Below are 27,486 nucleotides of genomic sequence, written 5' to 3'. Positions count from 1 at the left end.
AGCCAACTGTAGTTCAATAAAGAGTTTTGGCCAGTGGGAGGCACTGTTTACTCTTCATCGGACCCCGGTGACCCTTTAGATTCTATTGAGTTTTGGATTTTCTAATTTGAAAATTTCACCCTTCATATTGAATATTTTTATTAAAGATTGAATCAAATCATTTAGAAAGTAGCAACAAAGGATTCGGTAGCAGACTTCAAGGTGGCCAACAATTCCTTGCTCAATTCACCCTTTTCTCTGATAGCAGAGACGATTTCGTCGTGGTTAGCCTTCAAGTAAGCCAAGAACTTGGTTTCGAATTCGGCGATTCTGGAAATATCAATGTTATCCAAGTAACCGTTGACACCGGCGTAAATCAATGGAACTTGTTCTTCAGCAGCCAATGGAGAGTATTGGTTTTGCTTCAACAATTGGGTCAATCTTTCACCTCTAGCCAAGGTTTGCTTGGTAGAAGCATCCAAATCGGAACCGAATTGGGCGAAGGCAGCGACTTCTCTGTATTGGGCCAAAAACAACTTCAAGGAACCAGCGACTTGCTTCAAAGCCTTGACTTGAGCGGCGGAACCGACACGAGAGACAGACAAACCGACGTTAATAGCTGGTCTGATACCCTTGTAGAACAATTCAGCTTCCAAGAAAATTTGACCATCGGTAATGGAAATAACGTTGGTTGGAATATAAGCGGAAACATCACCACCTTGAGTTTCAATGACTGGCAAAGCGGTCAAAGAACCACCACCGTTCTTTTCAGACATCTTGGCAGCTCTTTCCAACAATCTGGAATGTAAGTAGAAAACATCACCAGGGTAAGCTTCTCTACCAGGTGGACGTCTCAATAATAGAGACAATTGACGGTATGCAACGGCTTGCTTGGACAAATCGTCGTAGATGATCAAAGCGTGTCTACCGTTGTCTCTGAACCATTCACCGATAGCGGCAGCAGTGAAAGGAGCAATGTATTGCAATGGAGCGGCTTCAGAAGCAGTAGCAGCAACAATGATGGAGTACTTCAAAGCATCGTGTTGTTCCAAAGTTTGGACCAATTGAGCGACAGTGGATCTCTTTTGACCAACAGCGACGTAAACACAGTACAACTTCTTGGATTCATCAGTACCGTTGTTCCATCTCTTTTGGTTCAAGATGGTGTCCAAAGCGACAGCGGTCTTACCAGTTTGTCTGTCACCAATGATCAATTCTCTTTGACCTCTACCAATTGGGACCAAAGCATCGACGGACTTCAAACCAGTTTGGACTGGTTCGTGAACGGATCTTCTTGGCAAGATACCTGGAGCCTTAACTTGAGCTCTGGATCTACCAGAAGCGTTAATTGGACCCTTACCATCAATTGGGTTACCCAAAGCGTCGACAACACGACCCAACAATTCTGGACCGACACCAACATCAACAATCTTACCAGTTCTCTTAACGACTTCACCTTCCTTGACCAATCTATCGGAACCGAACAACACAATACCGACTTGACCTGGTTCCAAGTTTAAGGCCATACCTTTAACACCAGAAGAGAATTCGACCAATTCTTCAGCTTGAACGTTGTTCAAACCGAAGACTCTGGCAATACCATCACCAACAGCTAAAACTCTACCGGTTTCGTTCAAGTTGGATTCTTCAGAAACACCTCTGATTCTTTCTTCCAAAATAGAAGAAACTTCAGTTGGTTGAGCCTTAGCAGAAGCAAATCTTCTACCAGCAACAACCAAAGCTGGTCTGGCGACTCTGTTCATGGATCTAACCAAGTTGGCAGCAACAACAGATCTGGAAGCAGAACGAATAGCAGAACGGGACAACATTGTTATTACAGAAAAAACTGTGTGAGTGTGATTGGATTGTTCTAAACGTTGATTGAGTTCTAAGAACGAAAAGAACACTTGCAATTACAATTAATTGAATACGTTAAAACCGTATAACCCAACTATCTTAATGAGAACTAAGTGGTTGGTTCAGAATTGAATATATGAATAATAAATCAATATTCTTTTGTCTTAATTTTTTTTTTCCTTTTCAAATGAAAACTTGGTCTCGAAAAAAAAAAAAAATGATAAAATACTATAGGAGGGAAATATAATCTAATTAATTGAAACGAAAACACCCCTGTTTAACAGAAGGAAGAAATTACAGATTTCGCTTTCAAGAAGGAAAGTCAATTGGTCTGGTAACGCTAAGCTACGTGTGTACCAGGTGGGATGGAAACAAGTATATAATTCTTTATACAGCATTTCGTAGATATCATTCGCACGCACTATTTGGCAAGAATTGTATGCATCCTTTCCTTGCCAAGCTAGTCCAATCCAGTGCAGTGCAATTTGAAAATCTTAAAAAATGTCCTTTTTAACGAGCAGAGTAGCGTCTTCTCTTAACAAAAAAAATTTTTTTCGCTCCTACTGGTTGAAACAGACCAATTATACACAATGGAAGCCGGGAAATGGGAAAATTGGGAAATTCACTCAAGAGGACAAAAGATAAGGTAAAGGATTAGAAACCAATGAAGATAATCTGTAAGACTTATTGGGTTGCTTCGAGTTTCAAGCCGAAATATGAAATCTGTCTTGCATACTGTGTCTGTCTCTTGTGTATGTGTTTGTATAGTGTCGTATATAATGATCTGTATTGGCCAATCAGAACAAAATACGTGCCTTTTGTTTCGGGCAGGGTAATGAGGGTTAACGTTTATTTTTTCGCTTTTCACAGCTATACAGTCCGGGTAATCTAAAAACAGTGTGATGCACGCGGGTTCGTGTTCTTCCTTTTCTCTCCCTCTTCTTACGTAGGGCATATAGCTGTGATTGGTTCGTTCGATAGGACTTTGATTAGAGGGTTCTTGTCACGTGATTGAATATTCATTGAATCCGGGAAAATTTGCCCCAACTTTTTTTTAACCAAAATGGAAACAAGGGAGCAAACAGTGAGGAGACAGATTTCGGGTTCTATAGTTAGACTATAAACTATAAATAAACATCTTTGATCATCTACCTGACTATTTGCTCTCGAAAGGATGTGAGTCTTGTCATGGCCAACAAAATATATCACCAAGATTCCAATATACACTAACCGGTTGGATGTCGAACCCGTGTATCTCTTTCAAAAAAATAGCATTAATTAATCGACGCCCGCTTTATTTCTGGTGATTGTCATTATTTTATTTGCTTTCTACTATTCACAGGTAAATACCCACACAAAGTGTCTGTTTCTTTATTTCCTTAACCCAATCGTATCGCATACATTGGATTTATCTTTGCATAGGCAACAGCAGCATATCGTGAAAGTGATCCTTGGTTTGTATAAGGATCGATAGCTAAAAAGAAACCAGTTCATTGCAACATTTAGACGCCGAAGTTTCTATTGAAAGTTCGTGAGTAAAAAAAAAACAAAGAAAAAGCCTGCCTGCAGAACATCCCACGTTACACTTTCACAATGTTGATAGTACCTTTCATTTTGTTTTCAGTGGCCATTTTGGCACCAATTTATTTTTACCTGACGAAACCGCTGCCACTGCAGCATACTCATTTTGGTTCATTTGTTTGTGCCGAGGATACTCTTTTCTGTCCAGAATCCCAAAGGAAGGCCTCGGAGAAAATGTATTCATTATTGAAGGACCATGAAAATACTTTCTATGATGAAGAGCAACAAATACTTGGTAATCTTCTACTTTCTGAAAATACTTTCTCAAGGCAACCGTACGTGGCGAATGGTTACATCGGTTCTCGTATCCCAAATCTTGGATTTGGTTATGCCTTGGATACAATAAACGTTTGGGTAAATGATTCTTCTATACCAGGAGCACTAGATAATGGCTGGCCGCTAAGAAATCAACGGTTTGCTGGTGCCTTCATCAGTGATTTCTACTGTCTTCAAGAAAAATTGAACTCTACTAATTTCCCAGAGCTAGATGATGACGGTTATTCGACAGTGATATCAACCATACCACAATGGACAGACTTGTCTATATTGAAACATACCACGACAGGGCAGATAGAATATATCAACCCTACCGATGTCAAATTGGATAAAATTACAAATTACATGCAAAATTTGTCTTTGCAAGATGGTATTGTAACTACTACTTTTGTGTATGACAAACAATTGTTGGTAACTACAAAAGTGGTAGCTCACAGAAAAATTTATCCTTTGGGTGTAGTCACTTTGGAGCTTTCCTTATTTGATAATAATTCAGACACCTCCGCTGATAATGAAAATGAATACGTTGAATTAGAAATATGCGATTCCTTGAACTTTTCTACTTCACATCGTACTGTGTTGAACGACTATGGTTATGATCAGAACAATGAGGGTATATTTATGGTTGTAGAACCGGAAAATGTCCCCTATTCGAACGCATCACTATTTTCATACTTTGACATTCCATCAAGGGACACTTTGACGTTATCAAAATATTCAGATTCTATTAGTCAATGTACAACACAGATTTTAAAAGCGAATTCAACATTCGTAGCTCATAAGTATATCGGTATTATATCATCGGAATATGATAATAAACAACCGGATGATAATTCAAATGGAACAAGCAATGAAGCACTTAAAATGTCCAATTTGGAAAGGGCTACTTCCATCGTTTTAGATAACAAAGGAAACTACGATTCTTTGATACAGTCACACAAAAATGCTTGGAAAAGAATATATAAGGATGCCTCGATTGAAATTCCCAGTGATGGATTATTGGAGATGACAGCAAAATCTTCCATCTACCACTTATTGGCAAATACAAGGTCCCATAATGTATCTGAGGACCGTGGGCTACCAATAGGAGTTTCGGGTTTGTCTAGTGACTCTTACGGAGGAATGGTGTTCTGGGACTCTGATCTTTGGATTCTCCCAGCTCTCTTGCCTTTCTTTCCTAATGCTGCTCGGCAAATCAATAATTATAGGAATGCATCACTGCATCAAGCTAAATTAAATGCTGAAAAATACGGATATGATGGTGCACTGTACCCATGGACATCTGGCAGGTACGCAAATTGCACATCAACTGGACCTTGTGTTGACTATGAATACCATATCAATGTTGATATCGCCTTAAGCTCGTTCGCCATATATATGAATGGTGATGAAGATGATGAACGATCAGAAGAATATTTGAGGTATACTACGTGGCCATTTGTAGAAAATGCGGCTAAAATGTTTGCACAATACGTGAAATGGAACGATACCATGCAACAGTACACCACTCATAATCTTACGGATCCAGATGAGTACGCTAATTTCGTCGATAACGCTGCTTTCACCAATGCAGGAATACAAAGTGTCATGGTTTGGGCACACGATATTGCTAGACATTTAGGAATCGACCCTGACCCTCAGTGGTTGGAAATTGCAGATAATATTCATATTCCGATATCTGAGACCAATATCACTTTGGAATACAGCGGAATGAATAGCAGCGTCGAGATTAAGCAAGCCGATGTGGTGTTAATGATATATCCCTTAAGTTATATTACAGATCAATCCATTTTGAATAATGCTATCAAGAATTTGTATTATTATTCAGAGCGACAGTCAGCATCGGGGCCAGCTATGACGTATCCAGTATTTGTCGCCGGAGCAGCCAGTTTATTGAATTATGGGAGTTCATCACAAAGCTATCTATACAAGTCCGTTGTTCCTTATTTAAGGTCTCCGTTCGCTCAGTTTAGTGAACAATCAGATGATAATTTCCTAACCAATGGGTTAACTCAACCTGCGTTCCCATTTTTGACTGCAAATGGTGGATTCCTTCAAAGTATTTTATTCGGTTTAACTGGTTTAAGATACTCTTATGAAGTTGATGAAGATACAGGTAAGATTCATCGGTTATTGAAGTTCAATCCCATACAGTTGCCATTACTTCCTGGTGGTATTAGAATTAACAATTTCAAGTACATGGGGCAGGTACTTGACGTTCTTATCACTGATACGGAGGGCATCATTATTCATAAAAATGGGACCAAGGAAATAAGGATTAAGGTTCCGGATAGAACCTTAATTCCAGATGTTGACGTAAAATACTCAGAAGAAACTGATCCCATCAAACAAATTTTGCATGGTAGGAGATCTGTTCCTACTGGCAAGAATTATTTTACCATTCAACCTGGGGACGTTTTCAAGACTCCGTTATATATTCCGAAAAAAAATCTTGAGGGAAACCTCGTGGAAGCAAAGCAAATAACTAACCTAACAGCTGGCGTTCCTGGTGATGTTGCTGTTTCGGTTATCGACGGTAATAATTTCACACACTGGCAGCCCGCATATAAAAACTTGCCAGCAAGGCTATTAATCGATATGGGGAATAATTTCACGCAAGAGATCAAGTCAGGCAAGATTATATGGGGTTCGAGGCCTGCAAAGACCTTTTCGTTGTCGATATTGCCACAAACAGAAGAGGTATTCAAAAATTTGACGCATATATTATCAAACGTCAATCAATATTGCAATAAGACTGGTGATGAATGTGTACGCGATTTGGAACGGACAGAAAAAGGTTTTGATGCAGCGATTGAAGATGTTTTTGACTGGTACGGTATTGATCCAGATAGTATAATCAGTACTCATCCTGAACTTAAAGATATGAAAACTAAATTTGTAAAGATTTTGGATCACTATAAGGTAACACCATCAGAACCATACCCATGGCGAGTATATAATGAGTCCCAAATTGTATTATTGCCTGGAAATGAGACCGATTTCGATATTGATTATTCAAAAGTGGCTGAAATGAATCCCGAAAATGTTGATATTGATTTTCGTGGCAATCAAACTGATTGGAGAAAGGGAAGATTCATAGTTCTAACTGTTCATGACACTTATGATGATGACGATGATGAAAAGGGAGCGACAATTAAAGAATTTGCATTATTCCCATAAGACATGCACATAAGTCTCATATACGGGACATTTTTAGTTTGATAGTTATTTGATTAGTCGGTCAGCTAATTCAAATGCTGTCCCTAAAAGTTTTTATTCATAATGAAATGTTTTCATTTTTTTTTTGGCATTCCTTAGTGTATTCCTTCATATACTCAATCTGACACTTTTAAATAGTATTAGCTTCCAATATGAACGTTCGAAACTTCAGCGGCGAAAAAAAAACCAAAAAAAAAGAAGGCGTACGGGATTAGAAAAAATATGCTGCTTCTGTGGATCGAACACAGGACCTTATGAACTTCAGTCATACGCTCTCCCAACTGAGCTAAAGCAGCGACTTGTTGAAACCGGTGGTGATTTGCTCATATTGGTTCCACTTGCTAAAGTTAGTGTTCCTCTTTTTTTTTTTCGTTTTCTGTGGCTCGGATAGAACATTCCATTAGGTCTGGCTGTTTCTTAAAACGCAACGAATTCTGAAAAGTGAAAAAAAAATATAAACTAAAGAATGAAATTTAAAGGGATACATCTAACTTGCCAGTGAGCGATAATTCCTCCTCCTTCAAATTTTTTTGATTTACCTTAAGTCTGCACTCTATCAATCCAACAAATCTACAATCAAACAACAATGGCAGACTATCTGAAATTATTTCAAGATTCCTTGAAGGGTTTGGACACTGTATGTTTACTAGGATTTTTATTATCTTTCGGATGCTTCTCGTAACTAACAGAGAAAATAATACTACTTTAAAACTTAATATACTAACCAATTCTAACTTAGAAATTCGCTGGTAATCAAATTTTGTCTCGTATTGAAGCTCAAACAAAATTGCCAAGATCATATGTTATCGTTGGTCTTGTTGCTGTTTACTTTCTCTTAATTTTTATCAATGTTGGTGGAATTGGTGAGATTTTATCCAACTTTGTTGGATTCTGTATTCCAACATACTATTCTTTGAAAGCATTGAAGACTGCCACATCAACGGATGACACACAATTGTTAACTTATTGGATTGTTTTTTCGTTTTTGTCTGTGATCGAGTTCTGGTCCAAGGCTATTTTGTACTGGGTTCCATTCTACTGGTTCTTTAAGACTGTTTTCTTACTGTACATTGCCATTCCATCATTCGGCGGTGCCCAACTTGTTTACACGAGGTTGATTTCACCATTCTCTGACAAATACCTACCTATCGTGGAAGGGAAATCGGGAGAACTGGCCCAGAAAGTCGAAGCTGCTGCCAACAACGCTAAGGCTTCTGGATACTCCCGTTAAATTCTTCTTAGTTGAAAAATCACCCTCTGGTCCAATTTTCTTTTGAGTTCGCTTATTTGATTGCGGAAATGTGAACTCGTACCGGTGTTTATCGACATAGATCCCTTATCTACATGATGTGATTGTTATATCGTTTTATAGTTTACACAATATTACTTTAAGGCATCTTTAACGCTCGTTAATGGGGGATGTTTTCAAATTTATAATCGAATTGATCCTCGGTGGAGTTGATATTCAATTTGACCCTTAGCTTGATTTTCCCAGATCCTAGAATTTTAAGACCCTGCTTAGCTACTTCACCTGTAGCTACCTTGTGGCTTGACAGAGATCCGAATTCTGCCTTCTGTGATTTAGGAACAGCGATTAGGATCTGTAAGGTATTAATATTCGTTTTAGCTTTCAAGAATAGGTCTATTTCAGTACAACCGGGGATTGACGATTCTACTTTACCATAAACTTCAACAATATCAGATGAGTGGATATTGATAGAGTTTGGTGGTATTTCTATGCGTTGTTGGAAGGATGATGATAAAGTTGACCCATTTTGATTTGATGATTGGGGTGCTGGAGTATTGCTCAAGTTAGATAATAGATCATTAGAAGGTTTTGTAGGCGCAGTAGTTTCTGGAGTAGAGAGATCTCCTAGTAAATCTAGAAGAAGATCATTTTCCTTCTTTTTCACTTTCTTAATAGCTGGTGCAGGTACTTTCTGAGAGAAGGTTCTTAATGCAGCAGTCTCTGAGACCTTTTTATGGAAAATGGGCATTGGTTCAAGTAACGCAGCTTTAACACTTGTAGACTCATTGAATAATATTCCATACTGGACAGCCTTTGTTTGAATCATGACGTTGGTGTTTTCCGTGTGGCCTTTAATTAACTGCCTCAATCTATTGGATAGCACTTTTGTATCAATCTTTACAGATAGCTTCAAAGCAGCCAGCAAAACATAGCTTGTTACCATAGGGTTATCACAGTACAAGCTATCGGATTCATATAAGTAACCTGTTAAATTTGTTTCTGTGCATCTGCCATTACCTAAAATCAGATCAGCGTATTCACCGATGCACCAAATCGAGACAACTCTCCATGCTAAATTTTCGTCTGAGACTTGGCTAGAGTCATTATCCAATGCTACGTTGATAATGTTAGAAACCACTTGCTTCTTATGTTCCAGGTTCGAATTATTGTTAATCATAATTAATGCATCAGTAGTCTTCTCAACTGAAATATATTGGCCAACAAATTTCAATATTTTAACTATGACATCCAGTTTCCAGGAATCATCTATTTCATCTTGAAGATCGAAAACCATTATAAGTTGATCTACACAGTACAATATTAGTCCTTTATCGTTTTCTCCTGCTTTTTCTAAGAACGTAAGAATCTCTGCGATCAATTCCCTCATATTTGTTTGGTTTAAAATTGCGAACGTCATCTCAAGAGCCCTCTTTTTGATTGAAATATCAGAATCAAAGATACAACGTGAGATAAACTTTCTATGCCTTTGGACCGCCTGTGGCTCTACCGAAACAACATCTAACAATGCGTTTAATGAAACATATTTTGTGTTGTAATCCTTGTCTGCAACTAGATTACCCAACACGTTGACACCTAGTACTCTCAAGGAGCGCTCTGCTTGGAATGAAAAAATAGTGCGCACTGCCTCGTATAAGACTGAAGTACAACTATTCGAAGTAGTTGGAGTGTAAGTTGCAACTCGGGTCAATGTATCCAAGTAGTTATTCTTGTAAGGCTTAGTTTGCTCAGGGAAGTACTGCAAGAACAAACGTAATGTAGTCATGAGTTCGACTTGTAAAAATGGATCGAGACAACCGCCAACGTTATATTCTGGGTTGGACGATCCTAAATTCAAATGGTGTAGTTTTCCTAAGAGATCAGGTATCAAGGAGGATAGTTTATCAATGATCTCTGGTAGATTATCAAATTCGTACGATTTGGTATTGATGATGATTGCCTGGATCAATTTGTTGGTACCAATTAGAACACCATGGCTAGTAGATTCTTTACTCGAAAGCATCTTGTTAGCGTAAGGAGCGAAAATTTCCAAAAGGGATGGATCCCTCGCAATAAGTTTTCCAGAGCATGCCAACGCCTTTTTGATCAGAAAACTGTCCCTGGAATGCTCTAGAATATTTTTGATATCGGTATACAAATCACGAGCCAACTCTGGAGAAGTCAAAGCGCCCAATGCGTTGATTGCTAACGAAACCACATATCTCGATGGATGATTCAAATCGTTATTCAAAAGATTGGTCAAAAGAGTCAACAATTCCTGATTCTCATCCAATAACAAAACTGCAGCAAGATATCCAACTCTCTTATCGGCGAAGTCTTCAGAAGCAATTAAGTTTATACACTCTACCTGGGCAAAATGTGTCTTTTCTCCCAAGATATACAAATATAACAGCTTGTTAATGTACTTCCTTCTCCTTTCCAGTGAAATATGATCATCCTTCAACTTGGTCCTGATCCTTGCTGATTCCTTGGTAACGATTGACCTTTCTTCAGCCAACGTTTTCGCGGCCCTGACTTCCTTAATGAAAGTCCTCAATGAACCCATTGTTTCTACTTATGTTTCCCAACAAACAAAAAATTGCTAAAGCTCTTTGCGCACCTATATACAACTTATAGTTGAAAACACCACACGCACGCACACTCCCAGCGTTAATTGCAAAAGTTACAGATACCGTGTACGCTGTTCTCAGTTGTCAAGCCCAGTATACGTTACATGTATTTATAGCTATTCTTGTTTATAGAACTGTCCTTTCCAGATTTCGAAATCATGGAAATTATTTATGGCCCCCAAACCTGATTTCTGGGCCCAAGGAAGTTTTTAATGAAAAAGAACCCTTCAAATCTGAAATGTAAATAGTTCATACCAACTAAGTAGGCTGATGATTAACATAAATATAATCCGATGTTTCAGCAGGGAGAGCAAAGTCTAATCTATTCAGCTTAGTGGGTTAGCGAATACATATAGTATTGTGGTTTTTCCTAAACAAGAACTTCACACTTTGGTCACTTTTAAAGTTATTTATTTATTGATCATTTGGTTCTTTTTGCATCCAAGGTAAGTAACCAAACCCTTTTGAGAGATAAGCTGAGATTTTACAGGTCCACGACGGTTGGAAGATAATGTCATTTTTCAGTTCACATCTGGGGTCGTCCTCTGGAAAGCAGAAGGATGGGAATAGGAAAAGATCTTCGTCAATCAAGCAAGCATTTGCATCCATCTTAGGAGCTAGCGGGTCAAAAAGTAGTGGTTCTACCCTTTCAAGGTCAAACAGTAATGGACGTTCCGCAAGTGTACCAAGCTCTAATAGCGCTCGTAGGGCATCTTCCAGACGGCCCAGTGGCGCATATGGCACTTCTGCTATGCCTGCAGGATTCAGTCCGATGATGGCCTTTGGAACGCCGTATTCTATCTATGGATATCAAGATTACGGAGCCCCACAGAACGAATTAGCGATGTCTTCGGAAGAAGGAACTGATAACGAAATTGACGAGGATCAAGGAGATAGCAGTCTGTTGGATTATAGCCTTGGAGGCAACGATTCTGATGGAGACCTAGGCAATGACATCTACACATCATCTTTACAACCGAGCAGATTTCAGAGTCAGCCTAATCGTAGAATGTCTAATGATGACGAACGTGGTGGACCTTTCTCTGTGGTAAGCGATGATGAAGATGATGATGAATATGACGGTCCAGACAATGAAAACGATGGAGATGATGAAGGTGATGATGATGACTTTGAGGAGAATTGTTTGGGCAGGAGGATTACAAGGGTATCGACCGCTTTCAGTGCGACTGGTTCGCAGATCAGCAACACCGTCGTGAACAGGAAAAAAACTGCCAAAACGTGTTTGCTAAATTACTTGGCTGACCGTGGATTATTAAGACCAAGACTTCTTTCTTCGAAGAATGGTGTTACCTTCCACGTTGCCACTTCCGGTGATAACATATTTTTACCTACTATCTCGCCAACTGACGATGAATACTTAAATCATTTGAGCAGACTTAATGATGATGATGATGATGGTGCATTTGGTGATGCGTTAGAACGTTTAGCTACCAGGGATCCTTCTGAGTTCTCAAGATCAGACGTTGTTCCTACAGGAAGCCATTCTACAATTTTTGCGAATAGGGAAAACGAATCCTTGGCGACAGGAAATTCAGAATTTGCCTCTTCTAACCCGGTGCAATCATCGCTAACTGAAGAGACTGGTAATGGTAACACAACCAACATTGAACCAACAGATAGCTATACAGCCATGGATGATGACTCACCTGCCGCTGATAGCGAAAATATACCATACAACATTGCTGTTATAATGTCTCTCAAGAAACAAATGGAACTTTCAAGTGTAAAAGCCGAATTATACTCGAGGGTAAGAGTATACTGGAGTAATGGTCTTCCTCCTGATAAAATGGAAACAGAAGAATACTACACTGGTGGACATTTGGATTGGGAATTTAATACCGATAATTACAACCTATATGTTGGGTTTTCTGCAGCTGATCAAGAGTTGGTAATAATTGAAAATACACAAAATTTATGCAGAAGAAAGAATTTTAAAAACATTCAGGATTTTGGCGACAGACCTTATCTCAAGAAGCAAAAGACCAAAGATAATTTCCTCAAAGATATAAACGAAGCTTCTGATACCAACTCGTGCACGTTTCAGCCGGGTGATTATATTTTTATTGTCCCCGTTGTATTTGCTAATAATATTCCTGAGACCATCTGTCTACCATCTGCTAGAGTAAATTATCATTTTAGGTGTGCTGCCAAAGTCATTAACTCGGATAATACTGATAGTGCTAATAACGATTCCACAAAAAGTAACGATAATGATAGCGGGCTATCAAATAATGGAACCGGCAGCACTCTGGCATTCCAATCAAATTCTAACGATGACTCAAATCCTCCTTCATCTGCTGGTGATGGTACTACAAGTCATTTCAAGTTTGGAGGTGGTAAGCTTTTCAAGAAAATGAAAAACCACTTACACTTACCTTCCTATCATGGAATCTCTAAGACAGATTATCAAAAGATGGTATATAGCCATATGGCACTAAATCTTGTTAGAACTCCTCCGCTGAGATCCATTTCTACTGCTGATAAACCCATCTATATTAACAGAATATGGACTGATTCGCTTTCGTACGAAATATCATTCGGACAGAAATATGTCCCATTAGACGTTGAGATTCCTTTGAAACTAAAATTGGTTCCACTAGTGAAACATCTATCCGTTAAAAGGATAAGGATATGTGTTGTTGAAAAAATTACATATGTTTCCAAAAACTTACAGTATGAGTTTGATCAAGTTGAATTAGTTGCGAATGATCCTTACAGTCCATATTATCCGGAGTTCTCTTCTAGGCGAAAGCCGGAGCGTATACTACCATTGTTGGAAATAAGAACAAGAGATAAAGGTGGCAGAGCCATGAAAGAGGAAATTGTTGAAAATTGTAAATCTGATAACTTACTTTGCTATTCTACAGTCAGAGATGAGAACACGAACTCCAATGTTGAAATGGTAGAAGCATTGACAATAGACACTAAGCTTAAATTCCCCAAATATAAACTCCTTAACAAAAAGTCAGCACGGAGTGTTCCACCTTATGGTATTGATGAATTTACCCAACTAGAGAACATAAAATCCAACTCCACGTCTCGTCGCGGTAGCACAACATCTGGTGTAATTGATTTCTTATCGGGTAGAAAAAGCAGAAAGAATTCATCGATCAGTAACAATTTAGATTTACCGAAACCTACCACCAAATTCAGAACCAACTCTAATTTACCCATTGTCAATCATACCCGTCTAAATGAACCTAAACGTGGCTTGTATGCAAGCAGTGTCAACTTTAGCCATATCAATGTAAAGCACAAACTTGAGATAATGTTGAGGATCAGTAAACCTGATGCAACAGATCCAACCAAACAAAGACACTTTGAAGTTCTAATCGACACTCCTGTTCACGTTGTTTCCGAACTTTGCACATCGGATAATCTTGAATTACCCACTTACGCAATGGCCACAATGTCACACCCTGATAAGGACACAACCATAAGTTTCCATGAACCTTTACCAAGTTTTGAAGAAGCCATATCAGTTCCGAATTCGCCCCGTGTATCGCCTATCGGCACACCGCAATTAAGAGCAACCTACGATCCGGATGATTTATCTATTCAACAATTGATGCTTTCTCGGGCTTCTACGCAGAACGTAGATGATCTACAATCTGCATCTTCAGTCGCTAGACGCTATAGTAATATTGATGAGATGATGGGTCAATCTGGACTAACTACAGCAAGATCACCAAATCCTGGACCGACAGTCACGTTCAAGGAATCTTTTATGAAGCAAGGAATGAAAGCAGAGAGTTCCCTAGAGGAAAGCTTAGATAGTGACAGTGAAGATGCAGAAGCCATACTATCCGATGATGAACCACCCACTTATGAAGAAATTACACCTCTCATGTAATATTACACAAATATTTATGTACATAATAATAATATTTCAAGTTGTTCTGATTTACGCCTCTCGCAAAAAACCATTTCAGATACGGAGAACTCCCCTTGCTTGATTCAATCCGATAGAACTGATCATTCTAAGTCCCGTGCCACCAAAGGGGAAATAGGATATTGCGTAGTAAATGACAGCGATCAACTCTAGAATTGCACAAGGAATCGTCAAAAGCGTACTCTTGGTAAATGCTGCAAAGTAAATGGTCAAAAAGCAAGAGACAAAGAAAAATACTGTGAATGGTAAACGCTCCCTTGATGTTAAGTGTCTCATGTATGCAACAGGTCCTTGCAATACACCAAATGCAAAGATGAACAACAAAGATCCCATCGACCAAAGTAGACCGAACTTTCTTGGTTGTACAGCAAGCACAGGGAACAAAAACACACAAATGGTGAAGCACGCTACAGCACCCAATATGAAACAAACGAATAGAGAAAGTCTTTCAGTCCTACTTAACGAAAACCATTCTGGCTCTGGATTTGCCGTAAGGTCTTGTTGCGTTAACGGTAGTCTCTGATACACATCTTGGGCTCTTTCATTTATCGAGTCTGCCCAACTTGCGAATATCGTCTTCGCCCCTTCATTGAATCCCTGGGAATGGGCATTTCGTGATTCATTCCATCTATTCAATGAGTCTCTTAGATTGTTAACTTCCGGATTGTTCTCTGACATGCTTATTCTCCCCTATAAATGCTTAACTATTGAGAGAAGCACACTTGCAAATTCTACTTTAGTGGACGTCTTTATTGGAAGGTAAGACTCAAAGTATGGAACTAACCGCTTGCAGACCCTCAAAAATTACTAAAATGACCCTTAAATCAAAGATCCTTTCGCGTCAGCTCTTATTCATAATCGATCTGTATAGTATCGAAGTTCAAATGTTCAATTATTTTGAAATTTCTTGGGAATTTTCAATTAAATGAAAGAAACAAAGTTGAAGTTTAGTCTTTCTCTATATATTCTTACATCAGTAATGAAATTATCGCATGACTATCGGCGTGTAAACAGCGAGAGTTATTGTGTCCCAGAACTGGATTTGAATATTCTGTTGTAGAATCAATTTGTGTGTGTCTAAGAGTGCGGGTTGAAGACTGTCCCGTTTTATGATATCTTTGAATCACCAGTGAACAAAACAAGAAGAACTAGGGGAAACTATGGATTTTGAAAACGACGACCTTTTGGATCAGTTCTTGCAGCAGAACCATAATGCACACGTTGGAAGTTCATTTGGCATGCGTCTGTCGAGTTCCAACACTCCGGTTCCTATGAATATTCCGGGGTCACATGGTGAACTAAGTTTGGAGCCCGGGCTTGGTACATCTGCATCCACGAACCATACGGCTCATACATCCAAATATGTCATTAATGAGCTACCGGATTCGCAGTCCAGTTTTACGAATGCCAATGTCCATAATAACATACATTTGCCGCAGTCAAGACAACAAAGTATAACTGGCCAACAAATTGAGACTGGAACTGTTGCTACATCATTTATGGACGAATACCTATCACCAGCAAGTAGAGGAGAGTCAGACCGGAACCAAAAGCAAGATTTTGATCATATTAATTTGGACGAGACCACCAAGAACCTTTTCGATGAGCCAATGTTTCGCGAACATTTGCAAGGCTCCCAAGCCACAGATGACTTGGTTAGCAACTTTACAGATGATTTCGTATCATCTCTGGGGTCCAGTATCCATAGTGACCTGATGACACCAGTTTCATCGTACCAGCCACAACCAATGAATTCGTTTGATTCCCACTCTTACAACCAACTGTCTTCAAGTTTAAGGTCTCCTTCTGCCAGTTATCGTGGTGCTTCGCAACTCTCATCGTCATTGAGAAGTAACAGGGGTTCGCAACAGTTTCCAACAAGTAGCAGTTTGACTTCCACGCCTAAAGACATGAACTCATCGGCTTTGACTCAAGATGAGAAAATACGTAGGAGAAGAGAATTTCATAATGCCGTCGAAAGGCGTAGAAGAGAGCTGATCAAAGCTAAAATAAAGGAGTTGGGGACATTGGTTCCACCAACATTGTTACATTTCGATGATTTTGGAAAGAAGGTAAAACCAAATAAAGGAACTATATTGAAAAGAACAATTGAATATATGGATTGCTTAAAGCAAGTTTTAGAGATTCAAGATGCAAAAAAGGAAGAACTAAGGAAGAAGATCGCTGAACTCGAAAGAAAAAAGTCGGATCTCACAAATTCTTCTCTGTTGCAATCAGGAGCATACCCGAAAACTTCTCAAAATTACCAACATATTTCCAAATCTGAATCCCCCATTACTCATCATATCTCCTCAGAACAATACCAACAGCAGCGACACCAACAACAACAACAACAACAACAACAACAACAACAACAACAACAACAACAACAACAACAACAACAAGCTCACATCAACAATGAATATATTAACGATGATGAGCAATATCCAGAAAGGATTATTGACAGTAGAACATATCCGATGCTTGTCAAGGAGACAAACGCGGGAGCAAACGCGATACATGATGATCTTCAACAATTTTTGTCTGGTACATTAATGGAGAACGAAGACAACAGCAAATTAATGTTCAGCGGACGTGCCGAAAATCCTGTTGATTTATTACTTGATTTCGAAGAGTAGGGGATGATCTTCCTTGGGTTTTTTCGAATCTAATTACAAGAATATACAAATGTATACCACTTAAAGTAGTTAATATACATATATATATATATATATATATATATATGTTCCTTAGTTCTACAATGCGCTATGTAACGATAATGTGTTTTTATAATATGCAAATTCATGCTTCTTATTAATTGTTGCTTGGCACATCACTTTTAATCACAAAATGTCATAAAACCGTTACAAATGAAAGAAAAAGCAGTAATATAAAAGGATAACTAGACGCCTTGATCAACTTTTCAAAGATGCTAACCCTAATATTGTTCAATGAGTGTCGATCATATCTACGGACGCTTGCAGAGTCAGTTCTTAAGTCAAATTAACATTCAATCATATCACGTGATATATACTCCGAAAACCATAACAAAGAAAAAAGATAAATGAATCGGCCTATATGTTGAAAACGATCCAATTAGATGTGATGACATGCCTCTTTTCACCGAAGAAGCTCATTTTGGATACGATAGGCTGTAATATAGTTGGGATAAACTAATGCAAACTCAAGAGGACGGCGTTAGGCTTCGAGAAGAAGTTAGTTTTAAGCATTTCTATCCGGATTTAGACGTAAATGACCTTGTCCTTTTTGGGAAAAATAATCATGATGAGTTGAATGATCGTCATCGCCACGATGAAGAAGAAGTGTATCCTGACGATAATTTGCGAGAACATTTGAAGTCATGGAAACAATTGATCGTAAACGATAGCATAACAATCGAAATGCTAGGACCTCAAATCAAGAACGCAGAGTTCAAGCGCTGTAAGATTCGGATATCACAGCTAAATCCTCATGGCAAGGTTAATAAACAGTTGGTAAAATACGGATACAGATCTCATGCAGATCGTACTTGCGGATTAGATCAAAAGTCATACTGTAAGAAGACTGATCTATTGATGAAGCATAGCAATGAGTTTTTTGCTGATGTTTCGCCATACCAGGTTAATTTTAAGGTAGAGTATGATATGGATGAGCAAGATGACTTATTCCTTCGGCACTTAAATACGGCACTGACAAATTCTAAGCATAAGTTATCACACGAAGTTTTCGAAATAGTTATTACGATATTAGAGAACGAAGCTTTCCATTTAGAGAAGAAAATTCCACCAAGAGTATCACCTAGTGCTACTAATAATACGCATGAATCTCATGCTGCCTGGAAGCATCATGAGTTATACGGATCAGACGACGGTACTGGATACCCAATGGATCAACCGTGTGCAGTATGTGGAGGCATAGAATGTGATAATTCGAATGCGATAGTATTTTGCGATGGTTGCGATATCGCCGTACATCAGGAATGCTATGGTGTAGTTTTCATTCCAGAAGGTCAGTGGCTTTGCCGAAGATGCATGATATCCAAAAATAGAAAGCTCGAGTGTCTCTTTTGTCCCAGTACCACTGGAGCTTTCAAACAAACGGATAACGGATCGTGGGGCCATGTGTTATGTGGAATTTGGATACCAGAGCTTTATTTCGGAAATCTACACTATATGGAGCCGATTGGAGGAATAGAGAATATCCCGAAAAGTCGATGGAAGCTCACATGTTATATTTGCAAACAAGAGGTCGGTGCTTGCATCCAATGCTCGAATAAGAACTGTTTTGCAGCGTATCACACTACGTGCGCTAAAAGAGCTGGATTATACATGAACTTCAATGGATGTACAGTTCAAGAGGCTGCCTCAAAAAACTTTTCCACAGGTGCTTTCCTGGAAAGTTTTTGTCACAAACATTCTCCTAACGGCTGGAGTAGCTGTGAAGACGGAATTCGTAAAACTAGGGATTATTTTAATCACATTAATCATCACAAGGTGCTACAAGACAGTGCCGTGGAAGAAAACAAGCAATCTGCCAAGAAAACCATTAAGAATAAATGGAAAACCAGTAGGGGAACTTTAATTGCACCTCAAGCCTTCGCAGATATTACAATGAGAGTTTTAAACAGATTTCATGTTCCAAATTCCGAGCAAATTTCGTTGGATATATGCAAGTACTGGACAATGAAAAGAGAACTCAAAAGAGGCGCTCCTTTGGTAAGAAAGTTCAGCCCATCTTCTTTGAATACTCTAGATACCGAAGAGCTAAATGACAGAATCGTATTCTCAGAAGTTCTTTTGAGAGACCTCAATTCATTGGAAGGTCTTGCATCATCTTTGGTGGCTAAACAAGAATGTAATGTTGAAAGGGTAAGAAACCAAAGGATCATAAACGACATTGCGTTCCATCCGATAAGGTATATATTGAAGGATGTTGTGTGGAACAATCTCACAAAGACTTTATCTTTTAAATCTTTTGCAGACCTCGAATCATCTTCAAATTTCAAGGTCATACCTTACATTAGCTCCAGGCTTGAAAATGATGAATACTTATCTGTCCAAGAATTCAAGGATGAATTTGTTGGAAATATAGTGAAAATAACATCCAATGAGAGGTCACCGAGATCACTGGTAATAATGGGATCTAAGCTCATCAACGATCTTAACAAACTTTTATCTAAGATTGATGAGTTAGATGTACATACTTTATTACATGACGATTTCGATATAGATGAGAGAACACATCAAGTAGAAGAGGTTAATTGGAAGGGCCGGAAAATACTTGCACGCGAAGGACTAGCTGATGTTGAAGATTTATCGATCAAACAGGAAAGACAATTGAAAGGACTACTACGTGACTGAATTATCCATCAAGTTTTCGTTCACTCAGTACTTAACTCTCCTGTTCCTATGTACATATATCCGGGTAATAAAACTATATACGGTAAATTATTTCAAGATAACTTCAGAATGAGTGATAAGATGCATCAAATAATATTACGGTATTCAATGTAGTAAAGCATCTGTCGAGGCCAATCCACCAGTATTACTTCATGGGCTTGATTAAACGCGTTCCTTGTTGGCCAAATGTGGAAGGGTTGGATTTTTTGTCTGTTAATCCTACAAGAGATGAAGTTTCTCATTACCGAGTGAAGCTGGATGTGGAGACAGACGAGTCCATCGTTAAGGTGAATACAGTAAAGGACTTTGGAAATATAACATGTCTAGATTACTCTAATACAGATGAAGGTATAGTAGGTGTCGGTGAGAAAAGCGGTGTTGTACGGTTATTTAATATTTTGGATACGGACGATGCATACGAGCCGTTCGATCTACGAGTACGAGCAAAGCACCAGCGAACTATCAACAGTTTGAGTATAAATACAAATGGCCTAATAGCCATGGGTTTAGATCGCAATAAGCATGATGCCTCTGTACAGGTGTGGGATGTAAACTACCAAAGCACGGAATCAAATGTTATCACACCATCTTTTTCATATTGTTTGAACGAAAGTATCGTGTCATTGAAATTTGTCGACGATACCAGCATCTTAGCTGCAAGTTCAAAACTCTTGAAAGAAATTGACCTTAGAGCTCCTAATCCTATATACCAGCATCCAACTCGTGTCTCATATGACATCAAGATAAATCCTTTTAACCCTTGGCAATTCTCAACATATGCTGACGATGGTACGTTGGCCTTTTGGGATAGAAGAAAGCTAGCAAGTAACTCTGAAGACACTGAGTTTTTGGAGGCACAACCATTACTTAAATTTGACAAACTTGTTGGTCATGGTGCAGCTTCTAGAAAATATATGAATTCATGTTTCAGATGGTCTCCATTGAGAAGTGGAGAGTTTTCGACATTACACGCAGGCACTACAATTAAACGCTGGAGATTGGCCAACGTACCAGATTTAGAGTCGAATAACGAACTAAATGATTCCTTGTTCGTTTCCACGGTGAATGACATTAAAACGACTTTTGATCGTGTTGTTACCTTCGATTATATACCCAAGAGTACTGGCAGAACAAGTCTTCTATGCATGAGACAATCCGGAACTATCTATCGGATGAATGTCGAACAAGGATTTTCACAATCGAAAATCAATAACTACAATAGCATAATGTCTATCTCAGATCAAAACAATGATGTCAACGAATTGAGAATAACAGGTGAGGATGAAGTTTCATTGCTGGAAAATTTAGATACCGGGCTAAAAAACTTGTCTTTCGAAGACCTGGATACAGGAGATGACTTGAAGATATTAACTCTGGATGAAAAAAAATCATCCGGAAGTATGGAAGATGACGGCGATTACTTGAGTGATTCTGAAGACGTTAAAGAGTTTTACATCGAGGCAGAGAAGCTGTTACAGAATGATATAAGTTTTATAATGCGTAAACGCGCGAGTCTGGGATATGGTCTTGATCCAATGAAAACTGTCGAAATGATGGATAAATCCGATAACTTCAATAACAATATCTACATTCGCAATACTTGGAGATGGATGGCGATAGCGAAGGCATCCATAGCTGACGGAACAATGGTTTCAGGAGACTTAGATTTAGGCTACGAAGGCGTTTTAGGGATATGGAATGGTCTTGAAGGTCTCTCCAATCAGAATCGTTATAGATCTGGAGGAATGCTCACAGAAAAGCAGTTAAACAAGGAATTGGAGAAGATCATTAAGATGAGAAGCAAGAGTAAAAACAAAATTGGGAATGTTTCCAGTTTAAATTCCGAAATGTCATCAAAAAAGGCCATTCAGAGAAGACTCTGTATGATTATTAGTGGCTGGGATTTGTCTCCTTCAGATTACGAAGAAAAATATAAATCACTAATAGCTCAAAATCACTATGAGAAAGCTGCTGCCTGGGCTGTCTTCTTCGGTGACGTTCAGAAAGCTATATCTATTTTGGGATCTGCAAATAAAGAACGTCTTAGACTCATTGCTGCGGCCATTGCAGGTTATCAAGCTTATAGTGAAAAGCCAGGTGACAATGCATGGAGACAGCAATGTAGAAAAATGGCTGCTGAGCTTGATGATCCCTATTTGAGAGTCATTTTTGCATTCATTGCAGACAATGATTGGTGGGATATCCTGTATGAGAGCGCTATCTCTCTAAGGGAAAGGCTTGGTGTTGCTCTTAGATTTCTAAATGACACAGATCTAACCAGATTTTTAGAAAAAACTGCTACTACTGTTATTGAAAATGGTGAACTAGAAGGATTGATCTTGACTGGTATAACGCCTAATGGTATTGATCTTCTACAATCGTACGTTGGAAAGACTAGTGATATTCAAACTGCTGCACTAATTTCAGTTTTCGGCTCCCCAAGATACTTCATGGACCCAAGAGTTGATGAATGGGTTGAAACATATCGCCATATGTTAAATTCCTGGGAATTTTTCACTATGAGGGCCAAGTTCGATGTGCTCAAGACAAAATTATCTAGGACTAGTGATGGTCGAATTACAGCGAAGTTAAAACCTCGTCAAATGTATTTACAATGTTCCAAATGTAAGAAGAATATCAACAGACCCATTGATGTGTCTTCTAATGCATCCCTACCAAGACATGCTAATCAAAACTTAAATGCAGGAAAGAAATTCGGCCTCAATAATACAAACGGTGATGTCCCCCAACAGAAACATTCATGTCCACATTGTGGCACGCCTTTCCCAAGATGTGCTATTTGTCTCTTGCCATTGGGTACTTCAAATCTCCCCATAGTCATCAATGGCACCACCAACTCATGTGAAGTACGAATCGATGACGACGCGAAAATTAACGAGGTCAAGGAAAGAAAGCGTTTGAAAATGAACGAATGGTTCAGTTTCTGTCTCAAGTGTAATCATGGTATGCATGCCGGTCATGCAGAGGAATGGTTTGAAAGACATTCAATTTGTCCTGTTCCTGGGTGTTCGTGTTTATGCCATCAATGAAACACTCTACCAATATTTCGGACCTAAACGCTCTAGGATAAATCATTAAACTTGTTATTCAGCGTATATAATCTCTTTAATCCTTAACCTCGCCAAAAACTCATTTCTCCCACTATTAGTACATACAAATATCTCATATGCAGATATCAAGCGGCTGAACGTTGCTTTCAGAATGAATCATTACGCATCCACAAAATAATGATACTAGCAACGCAGTACCATACTTGGAAAACTTCCCCGAGCATATTCATCGAGTTATAGGATGGACCGTGGTTCAGCGATGGAACTTAAAGCCATCTTTTCCATCATTGCCCACCGTCATTCGCATGAGCGCAAGCCTCTTCACGTGACTAGTTAAGATTCCCCGATCAGTTGAAATGCGTGAGCTCTATTTCAGGAAATCATGTGGCGAAACTAAGAAAATAAAAAGTTTGATCTATCCAGATACAAACAAATATATGGTTTTTTTTGATCTCAACAATATCTTTAAGGATACCAAAAACTAAAGGAAAGAACGACTATAAACAACGGTTTATTAAGTCAGTTTAGTTGGGACTTTTTTTTTCGTTGAATATTTCTCTTACAAACATTTTTTTCTCAGTGGTTTGGGATCTTAAAATATTGGTATTCTGGGCGAACACAGCTTGAAATTGTTTCAGATCAGATCCTGTCAAAGTGGTGCGTTGATTCTATTTCATGAACTTATAAGGCACCAACTAGCCATCTAACGTATGAACACTCTGAACTGAGCATAAAAAGATATTACTATTGTATGAAACTATGGATGAAGATCGTAAACACACTGCATTCCCTGTTGAACAGGACATCTACAAAAAGATCGAAAGGGAAAGAAACATTATACTGGGTTCGAATCAATTGAAGAAAAAGACTGATAATGTCATGGTCATACAGAAATGCAACACCAATATTAGAGAGGCTCAACAAAATATAGAGTACTTGGAACAAATTCTAGCTAAGTTGAGAGTCAGTCAACAGCCAGACAATACTCCTACCAGCCAGAATGCTAGCAATCATCCCGGTTTTGGTCAGCTATCTACAATATCACCAGATGAGTTTAGATACTCTAGACTAGATCTGGTAAAGTACGATTGTCCATCTTTGTCGCAAAGAATTCAATACATGCTCCAGCAGTTGGAGTTCAAATTGCAAGTTGAAAAGCAATATCAAGAGGCTAATGATAAGTTAACTAAACTCTACCAAATTGATGGAGACCAGCGGAGTAGCAGTGCTGCACAAGGTGGATCTGTTGAATCTAAACACAGGATTCAGCTCTTAACAAAATCATTGAAAAAATATCAGGCCATCAACGTTGATATCGATCCTTTCAATGATCACACAGAAGAAGCAACTCAACCAAAGTTTAGGAGAAAACAACTATCAGGTACTCTGACTATCGGTGTTACTGCAATTAGAGATGTTGATCATATCCAATCCCCTCTATTCTCGAGAAAGCCAGAGACATTTATTACTATCAAAGTCGATGATGTGGTAAAAGCGAAGACAAAACCATCGAGAAATGATAGGTGGCACGAAGATTTTAACATAGTCATAGACAAAGGTAACGAGGTAGAAGTTACAATATATGATAAGGTTAATGACAGAATTGTACCAGTAGCTGTCATGTGGTTATTACTTGCCGACATCGCTGAAGAAATTCGGAAAAAAAAAGTCGGTCAACAGCAAAAGCAAGGAAAAAGCCACGCTGAATGGATGCAGGCCTCTAGACTTCCACCTTCTCAACCTGCGAATAATACAGCTGTAATTACAAAGGATTTACCGCAATTACCCGATGCTGGAATCCCCACGGAGGATAGAGAAGCAAACGACACCCACACGCAGAGTTTAACCACAAATACATGGTTCATCTTGGAACCTGCCGGGCAAATATTATTGACACTTGGTTTCAATAAGTCAAACACTACACAAAGAAAGACCTTCATGGGTGGATTACATCGTCATGGTGCTATTGTCAACCGTAAAGAGGATATCTTTGAGCAACATGGGCACCATTTTGTCCAAAAATCGTTCTACAATGTCATGTGCTGTGCATATTGCGGTGAATTTTTACGGTATAGTGGCTATCAATGCCAGGATTGCAAGTTCTTATGCCATAAGAAGTGCTACGCGCATGTGGTTACAAAATGTATTGCTAAAACAAGTACCGACTCAGATCCTGACGAGACGAAACTTAACCACCGTATCCCTCATAGGTTTGAACCTGTTTCAAATCGGGGTACGAAGTGGTGTTGCCATTGTGGGTATATTTTACCATGGGGTAGAAAGAACGTCAGAAAATGTACTGAATGTGGGGTTATGTGCCATGCTCAATGTGCTCATTTAGTTCCAGATTTCTGTGGTATGTCGATGGAAATGGCCAACAAAGTTTTGCTAACTATTCAGGATACTAAGCGTACTCAGCAGCAGAGAGGATTCAGTGGCATCAAAGTGAATAATAAACCCAAACCAATTTCTAAAGGCTTTGATGGGCTAAATAACAGGTTTGAGACCTCTTTTGATCATGATGATATGCATACATCCGTTATCAAGCCAACTACGCCTTCAGAAGCAAGAAAAGACCTAGTGACGGATCGTTTGAATAACTTTATAACGCAACATGATAGCCATTATGACTCATTCACCAGCAATGTGGAAACCAGCTCGCCAGATCACGGGAATTACCAACATAGCTTGGACCCCGGTTTGTCTCCTGATTCAATGAAAAAGATTCAATTCGATGCTGCTCATATAAGTAATCTTCCGCAGGCTCATGCGCAAGAGCATTTTGCGCAAGAATATGAAGGAAATTATGAAAATAAGCACCCTAATAAGCAAGACAGCGGATACGTACAAGATTATGGATATGAAGAGGAATTAGACGATTCAGAGCAATCTCACTATGAGCTTAGAGAGAGATTGAGAAAGGAAGAAGAAGAGAGATGGTACAATGAACAAAACATGTTACAACAAGAGCAGCAACAACAAACATACAGTACTGGGGACGTTGAGCTTGCCACCAAAAAGGGTGATTACGACATAATTGAAGAAACCGCCGATGTCACAGATGATCAATATTCACCGCCAGCCCAATATGAGGACCTCGAATACAGTCTCTCTACGACAGAAACTCCTGAGTTGCATGCCGCTGATATTGCCAACATAACAGGAAAAAGTTCACCATCTTCACCACAAAAATCATACACCAGCAGTACAAAGCATAAGAAAAAATCCTCCAAAAGGAGAAAGGTGTCTCTAGATGACTTCATTTTACTAAAAGTATTAGGAAAAGGTAACTTTGGTAAGGTCTTGCTAGCAAGATCCAAAAATACTAGTAACCTTTGTGCGATTAAAGTTTTGAAAAAGGATAATATCATCAAGAACCATGATATTGAAAGTGCTAGGGCAGAAAAGAAAGTGTTTTTGCTTGCTACGGAAACTAAGCATCCGTTCCTGACAAACCTATACTGCTCCTTCCAAACAGAAAATCGTATTTATTTTGCAATGGAATTCATTGGAGGTGGCGACTTGATGTGGCATGTCCAAAATCGAAGACTATCTGTCAGAAGAGCGAAGTTCTATGCTGCAGAAGTTTTACTTTCCTTAAAGTACTTCCATGACAATGGTGTTATATATCGTGATTTGAAACTAGAAAACATTCTCTTAACTCCCGAAGGTCATATAAAGATTGCTGATTACGGTTTGTGCAAGGATAATATGTGGTATGGGAATAAAACCTCAACATTTTGTGGTACACCCGAGTTTATGGCGCCAGAAATCTTGAAGGGCCAAGCGTATACAAAAGCAGTTGATTGGTGGACTTTTGGTGTATTGTTATACCAGATGCTGTTATGTCAATCGCCGTTCTCTGGAGAAGACGAAGATGAGGTCTTTAATGCCATTCTTACCGATGAACCCTTGTATCCAATTGATATGGCCGGTGATATTGTTCAAATTTTCCAAGGCCTATTAACGAAGGATCCCGAAAAGCGTTTAGGTGCTGGTCCTAAAGACGCTCTTGAAATCATGGCGGAGCCGTTCTTTAGCAATATCAACTTTGACGATATTCTAAATCTTCGTGTTGAACCACCTTTCGTTCCCGAAATCAAGGCCGCAGATGACACATCGTACTTCGAAAAAGAGTTTACTTCGGCTCCTCCAACCCTAACACCACTACCATCCGTATTAAGTTCTGTTTTACAAGAGGAATTCCGTGGCTTTTCCTTCATGCCCGAAGACTTGCAGTTATAACCTGCCCGTGTGTAGTTACATATACTAGATTTTGCTCTTACGCCTCTATTTGGATGGGCGTTTCTACGTT

General features: G+C 38.9%; 10 protein-coding genes and 1 non-coding gene across 11 annotated transcripts; 7 read left to right on the top strand and 4 right to left on the bottom strand.

The window, feature by feature from the left end:
- Window positions 1-161: 161 nt before the first annotated feature.
- Window positions 162-1,808, bottom strand: ATP1 (F1F0 ATP synthase subunit alpha; the record flags this gene model as incomplete). The annotated part of the gene is made up of 1 exon (XM_454248.1): window positions 162-1,808. The coding sequence occupies one exon, from the start codon at window positions 1,806-1,808 to the stop codon at window positions 162-164; it is 1,647 nt and encodes a 548-aa protein (XP_454248.1).
- A 1,621-nt stretch (window positions 1,809-3,429) lies between these two features.
- ATH1 (alpha,alpha-trehalase ATH1) lies at window positions 3,430-6,873 on the top strand (the record flags this gene model as incomplete). Its single annotated transcript, XM_454247.1, has 1 exon — window positions 3,430-6,873. One exon carries the CDS (start codon window positions 3,430-3,432, stop codon window positions 6,871-6,873), a length of 3,444 nt encoding a protein of 1,147 aa, XP_454247.1.
- Window positions 6,874-7,135: 262 nt separating this feature from the next.
- On the bottom strand, window positions 7,136-7,208 carry KLLA0_E06623r. Its single transcript has one exon. It is a non-coding gene; the product is annotated as a tRNA-Phe (tRNA).
- Window positions 7,209-7,498: 290 nt separating this feature from the next.
- Window positions 7,499-8,143, top strand: YOP1 (Yop1p; the record flags this gene model as incomplete). Its single annotated transcript, XM_454246.1, has 2 exons — window positions 7,499-7,549; window positions 7,652-8,143. 2 exons carry the CDS (start codon window positions 7,499-7,501, stop codon window positions 8,141-8,143), a joined length of 543 nt encoding a protein of 180 aa, XP_454246.1.
- Window positions 8,144-8,321: 178 nt separating this feature from the next.
- Window positions 8,322-10,724, bottom strand: APL4 (AP-1 complex subunit gamma; the record flags this gene model as incomplete). Its single annotated transcript, XM_454245.1, has 1 exon — window positions 8,322-10,724. One exon carries the CDS (start codon window positions 10,722-10,724, stop codon window positions 8,322-8,324), a length of 2,403 nt encoding a protein of 800 aa, XP_454245.1.
- Window positions 10,725-11,299: 575 nt separating this feature from the next.
- On the top strand, window positions 11,300-14,662 carry ECM21 (Ecm21p; the record flags this gene model as incomplete). Its single annotated transcript, XM_454244.1, has 1 exon — window positions 11,300-14,662. One exon carries the CDS (start codon window positions 11,300-11,302, stop codon window positions 14,660-14,662), a length of 3,363 nt encoding a protein of 1,120 aa, XP_454244.1.
- Window positions 14,663-14,737: 75 nt separating this feature from the next.
- SFT2 (Sft2p) lies at window positions 14,738-15,379 on the bottom strand (the record flags this gene model as incomplete). Its single annotated transcript, XM_454242.1, has 1 exon — window positions 14,738-15,379. The coding sequence occupies one exon, from the start codon at window positions 15,377-15,379 to the stop codon at window positions 14,738-14,740; it is 642 nt and encodes a 213-aa protein (XP_454242.1).
- A 482-nt stretch (window positions 15,380-15,861) lies between these two features.
- On the top strand, window positions 15,862-17,340 carry RTG3 (Rtg3p; the record flags this gene model as incomplete). The annotated part of the gene is made up of 1 exon (XM_454241.1): window positions 15,862-17,340. One exon carries the CDS (start codon window positions 15,862-15,864, stop codon window positions 17,338-17,340), a length of 1,479 nt encoding a protein of 492 aa, XP_454241.1.
- Window positions 17,341-17,877: 537 nt separating this feature from the next.
- NTO1 (Nto1p) lies at window positions 17,878-20,061 on the top strand (the record flags this gene model as incomplete). The annotated part of the gene is made up of 1 exon (XM_454240.1): window positions 17,878-20,061. One exon carries the CDS (start codon window positions 17,878-17,880, stop codon window positions 20,059-20,061), a length of 2,184 nt encoding a protein of 727 aa, XP_454240.1.
- Window positions 20,062-20,252: 191 nt separating this feature from the next.
- SEA4 (Sea4p) lies at window positions 20,253-23,150 on the top strand (the record flags this gene model as incomplete). The annotated part of the gene is made up of 1 exon (XM_454239.1): window positions 20,253-23,150. The coding sequence occupies one exon, from the start codon at window positions 20,253-20,255 to the stop codon at window positions 23,148-23,150; it is 2,898 nt and encodes a 965-aa protein (XP_454239.1).
- A 780-nt stretch (window positions 23,151-23,930) lies between these two features.
- Window positions 23,931-27,416, top strand: PKC1 (protein kinase C; the record flags this gene model as incomplete). The annotated part of the gene is made up of 1 exon (XM_454238.1): window positions 23,931-27,416. The coding sequence occupies one exon, from the start codon at window positions 23,931-23,933 to the stop codon at window positions 27,414-27,416; it is 3,486 nt and encodes a 1,161-aa protein (XP_454238.1).
- Window positions 27,417-27,486: the final 70 nt, after the last annotated feature.

This window comes from Kluyveromyces lactis, assembly GCF_000002515.2.
Source record: "Kluyveromyces lactis strain NRRL Y-1140 chromosome E complete sequence".
Taxonomy (NCBI): Eukaryota; Fungi; Ascomycota; class Saccharomycetes; order Saccharomycetales; family Saccharomycetaceae; genus Kluyveromyces; species Kluyveromyces lactis.
This window is presented reverse-complemented; position numbering and strand designations above follow the sequence as displayed.